The sequence below is a fragment of the Cynara cardunculus genome (genome assembly GCF_001531365.2).
Source record: "Cynara cardunculus var. scolymus isolate 2C chromosome LG 11, CcrdV1, whole genome shotgun sequence".
Taxonomy (NCBI): Eukaryota; Viridiplantae; Streptophyta; class Magnoliopsida; order Asterales; family Asteraceae; genus Cynara; species Cynara cardunculus.
Genome location: NC_037538.1, coordinates 13536058 through 13547822, shown reverse-complemented (window position 1 = coordinate 13547822; position 11765 = coordinate 13536058). Strand labels below are relative to the sequence as shown.

Below are 11765 nucleotides of genomic sequence, written 5' to 3'. Positions count from 1 at the left end.
CAAGATTGATCCGAAGTCCTGAAACATCATAAAAAACGTTGAGAATTCGCGTTAAAGTTAACAGATTCAAACGCGACCATTTCCCGAATATAAGGGCGTCATCGGCAAATTGCAAGAGGGAAATATTTCTGCCAGAGCTAGAAAGCCGAATCCCATTAAATAACCCCAGATTACAAGCTTCTTGAACCATAAGTTGAAGGACTTCGCCAGCAAACAAGAAGAGAAAAGGAGAAAGAGGGTCTCCTTGACGTAGACCCCTTTCTAAATAAAACTCTTTCGAGGGAGAACCGTTAATCAAAACAGAAGAAGAAGCCGACTGAAGACAACCTTTAATCCACTTAATCCATTTGTGCCCAAACCCCATTTGCTTCATCGTAGAGAGGAGGAAGTTCCAATTGACGGTATCAAAGGCTTTTTCAAAGTCCACTTTAAAAAGGAACATTCTTTTCTTTTGTTTTTTCGCCAAATGGACTAACTCATTTGCCACTAAACACCCATCAAGAATCTGCCTTCCGGGGATAAAGAATCTGCCATCAAGGATAAATTTGCTTTGTTTGAACTTCGAAATGATAAAAACCAACATTTGAGTCATGAGTATATTAACTCGGATCTGGTCTGATCAAGTATGAAAAATAGTCAAACCGTTCGATTCGATTTGGTCTACGATTTGCACGTATTTTAAGCAGTCTGGACAGACAGCCAAAAATACACATATATTGATTATATTAAGATTGCATGTTATAGATTTAACTTTATGACAAAATAAAAAAAAGATCGTAAAAAATATTATGTTTTTAGTTTTCATTTATCAATTAACTGCATCATCTAAATTGACAAAATTCCGAAGTTTGTTCAAAATTTCAACTATAGAGATAGAAACTTCATTTTTAATATAAATGTTATGTTTTTCTAAGTTTAAAGCTCATAAGAGGCCAAAACCGTCTAAACTGGTTAAATCAGACCGTTTTTTTTTGTGGTTAGTTTGACCGGTTTCCCAGTTTGAAAATTTTACTAAACCGTCATTACGGTTTGGTTTATGATTTAGGGGGTAAACCGCCTAAACCAGACCACGAACACCTATAAAATAACACTTGTCACTTCATGAACGAATTGATATATTGATATCTTAGGTGTCACTGGTTTTCAGGATGTTCGTTTTTATTATGCATGTTTCACTTGTTTTGATTTATTCAACATAAAAACATATATAGTTCATTTTAATTCATTTAGATGGTTTTAAGCATTATAACTGGCTTGATGCATATTTGGCTTAATGAAAAAAAAAAATCAAAAATCCTCTTATTTTATTGGCTTAAGGGGTTGTTTGTCAGTTGTTTAATTGTTTGGTGCAGAATGATTAAGAGGCTTTCATGATATAGTGCAAAATGAAATATAATTGTTTGGTAATTGTTTACAATGAAATCAGGGCGCTTAATGGTTAAGGGAGGCTTACGATACAAAATAGTTCAGAGGGTTTTAGAACCATTAAAAGACATTTTTTTTTTGTCAAACAAGATTCAGATGTTGTCTCTTAATGAAACTATTAAAAGGTAAACAAACAACCCCTAAGTCTTAAACCCAACCAAACTTTTTTTAAATGCCCTATTTTTTTTTTGGTTCTTCCAATTATGTTAACAATTTTCCCCATCGTCTTTTTCTAGCTTTATTTGACGAGGGTAATTTATTTATTTTTTAATAATTTGGATATCCAACTTACTATGTGAACTGGCTAATTTCAGGACAACCACCTGTTTTGTGGGTAGCCTAAAGTCACTACATTCGAATCTTCGTGGCCACAAGAGAATTTTTATTCCTCCTTAGATTTGAACATGAGACATCCAACCATTTTTGACCTTTGCAGCCAAGTTCGAACCAATCTGGTGACTTAATACATATCTAACTTAATTGGAAAAAAAATTCAAACAATCGTTTAATTGATATGTTGAACCACTATTACGTTATTGTTACTGATATATCCTTCATGCTATTGACTAAACCAGTGTATTGAGACGTCAGTGTTGAATTTTAAGTCTGGTGAATGAACTTTATACCATGTATATCTTAAAATTTTATTTCACAATCAAGATTTTTAGAGCATTTTCAACAGATTTTTAAAAACCGAGAAAATAGAGATTTTTGGGTTTTTCTGCAAAAAAATATATATTTCAACAGAGTTTTTAAATTTTTCTCAAAAATAGAGAAAATATGAAAGAATGAGTGAAATTCTTTAAATTCGGAGAACTCCCCAAAAATATTGTCATGATAGAGAATAACTTTTTAAAAGTTCAACAAATAAAAAGCCATGAAATTAAATGTTTATGAAAAATATATTTTATTAAATATATAGATTATTTTTTCACCAATATAATTTACTATATTATATTATAAAGCATTTGATAAAAATTCTTAAAAATCATTTTTTATGTATGAAATATTGTTTGTTGATGCATATTATTTAAAATTCAAGATTACAAGTAATTGTGCGCAATTACAACTTATTAAAACTTTATGTTTGAATTCGTGTAACTAACTGCATATAAATATAACCGGATAGAGATAAATATCTCATTTAAATATAAAAAAACTAAAATTTAATTAGGATAATCATCGACTTCTAACAAAATCATTATATTTATAAAAAAATTATATTGTTAAACCAAAAATAAAAAAAATGAATTAAAGAAATACACAAAAAACAAGAAATTTTAAATAGTTAGTTTGGTATTAATATCAATATTTTTTTTTTCAATTTTTGATGATATCTTCATATTTATATTTTATTCAAAAATAAAAACATTATCGTTTTCTCAAAACCAGATAAAACCGTATTATAACATCGATTGAGACAAAAAAAATGATTAAAATCGAGATGTATCTCGCTACATTGTGCGAGTATCATTCTAGTTATCATAAAGATGTAAACTATAAAATAAAGAAATTATTAAAGTTCGAATATAATTAAATATTAGTTATATATGTTAAGGAAATGTAAAATATCTTTTTTAAATGAAGCAGGTTAAATGCATCCTTATATGTTATTAAATACGCCATAGTTACTGATTTCATCATAACAAACATCAACATTAAAATTCACTATTTACCCGTTTTTAATATAAATAAACTTACATATAACATTACATTTTCTTTTGATTGACCTGGATATCAAATCCGGTATGCGAACCGACTAATCCCAAAAAGACCATCTGTTTTGCAGATAGTCCGGAGCTCACTATATTTAAACATCCATAACCACAAAGAAATTTTTATTCTTCATTAAATTTAAACCTGAGATTTTCAAATACTTTTAACCTTTAAAATTCAAGTTCAAACAATCTGATAAAAAAGTTGGTTTAACATTACCCTTTACATATATGTAATCAATGTCAATAGGGTTTGCCAAAAATTCATTAATGGTTTGATAAGAAAGGTGGGTCCCAAGATTATGTACCTTCTAATAAGCATTTTAAAGATGTGTTCTTATATTATATTGAAATTAAAAATAATTTATATTATATTATAAAATATTCGATAAAAACTTTTAAAAATCATTTTTATACTTAAAATACTATTTATTAATGCATATTATTTAAGATTACATGTAGATTGTGCGTACGTACAACTTATTAAAGCTCCATATCTGAATTCGTGTAACTAAATGCAGATAAACATAATCAAATACAAGATAACGATCTCATTTTAAATATAAAAAATCTAAAATATAATTAGAATAATCATTGAGTTCTAACAGAATACTTAATTATTATCTTTATAAAATGTTATATTATTAAACTAAAAATAAATTATTTCGTTATTAAACTTAAATTAAATTATAATAAAAAAATAAATTAAATAAATTACATAAAATATGAGAACTTTTAAATAGTTGATTTGATATTAACATTGATATATATATATTTTAAATTTTTATGATATCTTCAAATTTATATTTTATTCAAAAACACATAAAATTGTATTATAACATTGACATAGACAAATAATAAAATAGAACATTAAAATCGAGATGTGTCTCGCTGCATTATACATATACTCTTCTAGTATATTATAACATATTTTTATAAATTTAATATAACAAATAATATTTAATTGCATAGTATATTTAATGCTTGCATTTTATATTCTCTTTGGCTTATTTACCTACCAACTTGATTTCTTGGGCACATACAATAGTAACTACCTTTCTACTTAGGTTTAGGGTACCTAAGCAACCATGGAATCTTTCTTTTTAAATGCTAGTTTTTTTTTTTATTATATTTATAATTTATAATTTTTTTTAGAGTAAATTACATTCTTGGTCCCTGTTTGGTACCACATTTTATAAAGATTTTTTTGAATTACTGTTTGGATGATAGCAGATGTCTATCTTCTTCCTTTCCCTGGACCACGACCATTTGGAGCTTCTGTCTCTATCTCTTCTAACACTCATGTTTGTAATGTTGTTCGCGTTCTCCTTGATTATTATATTGTGAATCATTGATGGACAAATTGGTTTTACTTAAATCTCTCAACGGATGTTTCTAAAACAAATTCTAAAAGTCAGAAATTTCACATTGTGTATTCATAGTACTACACAGATGTACTCCCAATTCACATTGTGCGTCCGTTGTTTGTGCGTACCAAACAATCCTGCACTATGTGAACATCACTATCATTTTACACCGTGAACTTGTCGCCTTGTCATTTAATTCTGTCTTTCTGTTTTTATATATGTAAACACATGCGCGCGCACACACACACATAATGCAAACCTTTTCATTTGTACAAACTCTACAAACCCCTTTCAGCCAATCAGAAATTCTATTTTTTTTTTTTTTTGGTTTTTTAATGTTGAGATGGATTCGTCTTTTTAACATTTAACCGATAATTATGGTAATTATCAACTTCTTATCTATTTATGACATTCTTTATGATAACAGTTAAATTACAGAAATAAAAATATTGTTTTTCTAAACAAACTAATTGATACTGTCGAATTTTCTAATCGATAAGACACAAGTTTTTGGTTTGTTTGCTCATCAGTAGAAAGGAACATGAAACCACTATTTCATTATTTCCAGCAATGAAAAAGGAAAATATGAAACCACAATTTCATTATTTCAACAATGTATACAAAACAAACAATTTTATGGATAATTACGAGGGTTCATAAATTATGATTGAGATATTTATGAAAAATGATCAGAGTTCACTCATTATGATTATCGATCTGTATGAATGGTTAAGATTGTTTTATATGAATTAGGAGATTTGCAAATGATTTGAGACTTTGTAATCTCTAAAATAGCAGAACTGTTGGAACCGAACACAAATTTTTTAGAGTTTTTTGATTTTTAATATTTTATTTTGGTGAGATTTTGAAGAATCTACCGAAGATGCTCTTGTTAGAGCATCCGTGGGACGAAAAAGGGCATTATTGTCTTTTTAGTCTTATACGAGCATAGATAAAAGAAAGAAATATTATTAACGAAGACGAGCGTTGCAACTTTACAAAGAGAAGGTAGAAAACGCTAGATCGACTAGTAGTCGGTTCGACATCGTTCTTCATAGACTATATGTACAAATAATGTCTTAAACTTTGTAGCGTTTCTTCATCATCGACTTTTAGTTTCGTTAACGCTCTCCTTTCTATTCTCCGAATCCATTCTTTGCTTACTCCAAACGACCTCCCGATCTCCTCGAGTGTTTTCCGTTGATACCCTTTTAGCCCGAATCTTAAAACCAACACTATCCTCTCCCTTGCATCTAAATCTCTCATTCGGTTGTATATTTCGTTCATCATATCTTGCTTCATCAGAATTTCTTCAGGAGTCATCGCCGCTGGATCAGGCATACATTCCTGCGCACGGATAGAAAACCAGAAACTCGTATGATATAAGCAAAATTAAACGAGCATTGATGAAAACAAGCTCGTTTTTCAAATTCCGAAAACAATTGCTCACTTTATCCATACTTAATCAGCCACCCAACCGTTTTTACGGGCTATTTAGCTCAATGACCTCCATAAGCTTTTAAGTTTTCAAAATTTCCTATTTAATGCAAGAAAGTTCCAAATTTTCCTATTCTTTTCCCATTTTGACCGGTAATTTGATGATGTGGATGTCAGGTTTATCGTCCACTTTGCCGTAACCCTTTTCTAGACATTTCATAAACCTTTCGTAAATGGGTATTCATGTCATCAAATAATTTTCGGGTTTTCATCAGAAGGCTTTGTTTATTTCGAGAGACAATGAAGTTTATTTTCGGGTTCTTTTTTTCTATTCTGCGAAATTATCATGTTAGGAGACATACCCAAAACTTTGCATCGATGCCATTCGAAAAGTTCTGATTGATGGAACCCACAACTCGAAGGCAATTGCTAGCTGATCCAATTTTTGCCAACGAAAGACCTGTGAATTTGGCAACCTCACAATCATCTGGCCATCTTCCATCCCCGCTAGCTAGCGCCTTACGGGCTTTCTGTATCTGACTTATAGCCTTGCTCAATGTCAACTACAGAAATTCATGTAAACAAGAAAAGCAATCGGAATTGAGTTTGCAACTTCAAAATGCTTCCATTGGAAATAAAATGACAACAGAAGTCACACGGGAAGAAAGCAAGAACATACAGGAATCCGTATCTCTCTAGAATGCCGGGAAAGCAACATTAACAATGATTTCTTTATCCAATACTGTACGTAAGTCGAGAATTTGTATCCTCTACTGCGGTCAAACCGTTCTGCGCCTTGAAGAACACCAACATTTCCTGCCTGCACATTGTGTGAGCATGCATGATAACAATTAGTGTCCACCAAACCAAACGAGCCCAGTAGGAGGTTAAGATGTACGTAGACCGGACCTCTACCTTAAAGAATAGAGTCGTTGTTACCGTGATGACCCCCAACTACTGAATGATACTCCCTCCATTCCAAAATATGTGTCCACATTTCTATTTTACTTTAATAAGTGTCCACTTTCAAAGATACGTGCCTACTTTCCAATTCTACCCTTAACTATGAGATAGAGCCATTCACTACTCCCTCTATTATCAATGGTAAAATAGTCATCTAGTACCAAACGGCCATTGGCCTAGCGGTATCCGATAACCCAACCTTCGTAGAGGTCGAGGTCAAAGGTTCAAACCTCGCCAAAGGTGAGAGTCTGTACAAGTTTCATTTGCCGTATATAAATATTATATACTTCAAAAATAAAGTCATTTAGTTAATTAAAAAGTATAATAATTACACCTTTCTAAAACCATGCATTTTCATTGTGGAAATTTATTTTAGGTTGGATGGCATAACATATAAGAGTATGATAACTCATTTTTTCTCCATAAAAGCAAACAAATGTGAAAAGTTTCCATCAAAGCAAACCTGGATTAAATCTTTGAAGGCTATTCCTTGCCCGTTGTAATTCTTCGCAATGTATATAACCAGCGATCGTGTACTTTTCAAAAGCTCATCCCTACAACACCAGCCAAATTGCAAGTTTTCAAGCAACACTTTCTTGTCGATTCCAGCAGCTGCCGCCCAACTACTAAAACTAACCATGGGCCCCGTATCTTCTTCCAACATCATTCTAATCCTCTCCAGATTAGCAACCATCTGCGTAATCATTAAGCAACACGAGAAACAACAAAGATCAATGATTTGGGAATTTGAAAAGTCAAAGATGGATTTTCTTGAAGAATACGAGTATTCATTAACAGAGATTGGGTGAAACCTTAACCCCTTGTGATAGTTCTGCCTCATTCCTAGTGATTTTGAGTCTTCCAGCTTTAGAATTTGATGATCTTCTTGACGAAAAGTTTACCCGTCTTGAATTCTTATGTTTGATGGCTTCTGAACGAAAACCCATCGGAACACCATTGCCCTTTTTTGATGTTCGTTCTCTTTGGGACTTTCTTTGTATCTTTCTTGTAGATGGCACAATGGGCTTGACAATTCCTTCATTTATAGAGTTAGTTGAAAATGGGTGTTTTTGTATTTCAGAAAAAGAAGTACGGAGAAGCCTCAAAGCTCCAAGCTTTTCTAATTGAACCAGTATGTCTCGTTCTAGAGTTACCACATCTGAATCAGCAAATGTATCCTCCAACACAACAAGATTTTCCAAGAGTAACCTATATTGCGATATATTGTTTGCTTGTAAGCTTGTAAGGAATGTTAATTTATCATGTCGTAATGAACTGCCACCACTCCTCTGAAAGATCAAAACTATCGAGTAAGCATGGAGAAATGAACAGGTAACGATTAAGTAGGGATAAAAAAGAGATAAAGTTTTAACATGTGATCACGGATACAACTGCTCTACCCTTTGGGATAAAGGACTGGCCTGCATACATCCCATCTGTATACCCTAATTTCAAGTGGGATAAACTGGGTCCATTTGGTTTGGTTTATATTGTTGACATATGAGGTCAAACATACTAATTTCAAGTTTTCAACCTCAAAAATTTACATCAATTTGCTAATAATATTAGAAGTTCTTGGGTCAGATTAAACTTTACGGTTACTATCTACAGAAAAATGTTGGTGTTTAAATAACTTCGAAATATTTAATCACTCCGTTCCAAAATAAGTGTCCATATTTCTATTTTAGTTTGTCCCCGAATAATTGTCCACTACTTTTCAGTTTTACCCTTGATTACTCACTCCATCTAAAATAAGCGTCCACATTTCTATTTATGTTTGTCCCAAAGTAAGTATCTAGTTTCAAAATTAGACTAAATTCTGAAATTTGCCCTTATTAAGTGCACAAATATTCAAGAGTTGTGAAGAAAGATAAATTAATTAAGGGTAAAGTTGCCATTTGGTGAATTAAAAAGTGTAATAATTTATGCATGTCTAAGGGGGTGTTTGGTCAGATGTATTAAGCAGTAATCAATGTGAATGAAAGTAAAAGAAATTGTTTGGTTTCATATAATATAATGGGTTCATTCCTTGTGAAGCCCAAATTTTCATTCCAGGTAAACTGGGGGGAATGAAAATTCATTTCCATTTTCATTGTCTGCCATTTTCATTTTCATTCCTTGGTCTGAACCAAACAACCCCTAAAACTGTGTGCCATTTCTACTGTGGACACTTATCTTGGGACAAAGGGAGTATAAGATGGAGAACTCATTACTCCCTCTATTATTAAGGGTAAAATTGCAATCCAGTTAATTAAAAAGTATAATAGTTACATATTTCTAAAACTGCATGTCTTTTTCATCGTGGACATTATTTTGAGACGAAGGGAATAAAAATTTAGAATTGAACACGTAAAAGCTTTGACCTCAAAGTCAACCATATGTCACTTTTCTGTGCTTCTTGAATACCAATGTAGTAAAATATAAAAAGGAAACCTTGATATTGCCAGTTTCTGAGTAATCAATGTCCAAGATCCGGGACGTAGATGAACATGCATTTCCGTTAACAGGATCATTGTAAGAAGTCTCACTTTCCATTGGGAGAGATACCCTTGCCATGTCATAATTAATGTCTTTGCCTTTAACTGTCGAACAAATTCAAATGCTGGTTAGCAAATTATTTTACGTGGCAAAGAGAATACATAGTGAATTATCACTCCACTACCTCCATTTGAAGCAAAGAAGTAAAGATAGACCTTCATGGTCAAACAAACTACCTTTCAACTTCATGACAATATGAACATTAAGCCAAACAAACCCAGTAAATTCCACATGGAGTAGGGTTCGGGGAGGGTAACTAATACGTTTAACCAAAAAAAAAGCGACATCTTTTTTCTTCCTTCTCCTCTAGAAGCCTTGCATGAAGGTTAGTCCTTTGTGACTAGAAGGTCATCAAATCGAGAGAGAGATAGAGAGAGATAGTCTTTTTGGAAATATACAAGGAAAATATTGTTTAGAAAGACTGTGCTCGGATCCTTGCTAAGTCAATGAGCCATGGTTCACCATTGTTGCCTTTTTTTCTGGAAAGGAGTGACTATTGAGTAGTAAACCAAACCAGTAAATCCCACCTGGAGGTGGGGTCTGTGGAGGGTAAATATGCCATGGAAAATCTAAATTTAAAGAGAAGTGATCAAATATTCAAATCATCGTACTTGAATTTTGGTTGCAAACAAACCATCATTTTTTAAAAGAAATTCAAAGAAAAACAGTGCACTTACAAGAACTTCTTCTTTCTTGCATTTTGATTTCTAGAATGTCTAACTTATCATTCATTTTTGTAAGTTATAGTGCAACTTTGATGCTTAGTTGGCTATAAGAAAATTAAGTATAAGTGTTCAAAAAGCCAATCACTCGTTTAAAGAGAGATTACTCATGAAGCCTACTCTTGAAAGGGGGTATTACAAGGTTAACTCACACTCCTAATTCTTTTTTATTAAAAGCAAAGAAGGGAACTTCAGTATTAGAACGGGTCATTTAAGGATATGACCTTAAATGAGGTTTTAATTAAATTCATGACCTTGTGACCTATATAAGAAAAAAAGGCTTCATATTCGTAACAAGGTCATGGATTTAACTAAAATCTCATTTAAGGTTATATACCTAAAAATCTCGTATTTATTTAGAGACTACTTGTTAATACAAAGTCAACCGAAGAGAAAAATGCAACAAATGGCATGAAATGGTTTTATAATTCATCTTAATTTGGCTCAAGAATCAAAGCTTTTGTAGCTTAAGCTATGTGAACAGCTAGTTTTTTAGTTGCAAAAAGGACAATGTGCTATTCAAGCTTTCAAAAAGCAAAATACAAAGATAAAGGCCTTGGGCCGTTTACCAAACACTTACCTTGGTAAGAGCTTACCAAGTCACATTACCTCACCGGATAAATATGGTAAGGATTAAGAATCTTACCCAGTAAGAGCGAGACAAGGACCATGAGTCTTACCCGGTAAGTAGCAACGACTCTTTCCATGGTAAGCGCTTACCGGGTGAATTGTTGCATACAATGTCGTTTTGATGGATTAAAATCTTACCCAATAAGTAAATAATAATGTTAAATTTTACCGGTAAGCACTTACCGGGCCCCTTAGCCTTATGCCCTTTATCTTTGCAAAATCTTATGATACTTGTACAAATTTCTAGATTTCTATTTGCAAGTACATTTGATCTAATAAGTACCTTGGATTAGACCATCAAACAAGAATTTGAAAGAGAACCCATAACTTATTTTGAGTGATAGACAACAAGGGATGGAATCTAATAATTGAAATTTTGATTTAGAATGAAATCAAATCAACAATCATGAATTCAGAGGGTACCCAAAACTCACCTCATTATACTATTTTCTAAACTTGATTTGATTCAAATAATGGGATCAAATCATCTTCTTTGTAGGGCAAATGAACTAATCCAACTTCTAACAAACCCATGAACTCAATTCAATTCCAAATTGTCGAGTACGGGATACAATCATACAACTACCGAATCAGAAATTCGAACCCATAAACCTAATTGCAAATCAAGATTATGGGATTTCAAATGGGGGAAATGATACTTACAGGATGCATACGTTGAGGAGGGGAAGAATGAGGAATTGGATGAAAGAGGAGGTTGAATGGAGAGACCCCATTTCAAGTTAAGCCTGAAACCCAGACCCATGGTTGAAAAGATTCATCAAAAAGTGAAGAATGGAAGGATGTTGATGATGGTGTGGTTTGATTTGTTGCTCTTGGCCACTGGTTGCCCTTCATGAGATTTTCATACGGTTGTCTGCTAAAATATCTTAGCGAGTTAGCGATCAAGAGGAGGATTGTGCATTGTGCACCAGACGTTGTATGTGTTCTTTTTTTTCTTTTTCTTTTTG

At 32.4% G+C, this 11765-nt stretch overlaps 1 protein-coding gene across 1 annotated transcript; it reads right to left on the bottom strand.

The window, feature by feature from the left end:
- Positions 1–5456: 5456 nt before the first annotated feature.
- On the bottom strand, positions 5457–11740 carry LOC112522152 (RNA polymerase sigma factor sigC). The gene is made up of 7 exons (XM_025131231.1): positions 11461–11740; positions 9341–9489; positions 7720–8196; positions 7371–7601; positions 6624–6764; positions 6307–6507; positions 5457–5854 (listed from the first exon to the last, which is right to left on the bottom strand). The coding sequence occupies exons 1-7, from the start codon at positions 11558–11560 to the stop codon at positions 5567–5569; spliced, it is 1587 nt and encodes a 528-aa protein (XP_024986999.1). The 5' UTR covers positions 11561–11740; the 3' UTR covers positions 5457–5566.
- Positions 11741–11765: the final 25 nt, after the last annotated feature.

Coding starts and splice junctions, on each gene's coding strand:
- LOC112522152 (XM_025131231.1), bottom strand. CDS start 11,560: ATGGGTCTGGGTTTCAGGCTTAACTTGAAATGGGGTCTCTCCATTCAA. Junction 9,490..11,460: donor CTCCTCAACGTATGCATCCT/GTAAGTATCATT, acceptor TTTGTTCGACAG/TTAAAGGCAAAGACATTAAT. Junction 5,855..6,306: donor GCATCGATGCAAAGTTTTGG/GTATGTCTCCTA, acceptor ATCCGTGCGCAG/GAATGTATGCCTGATCCAGC.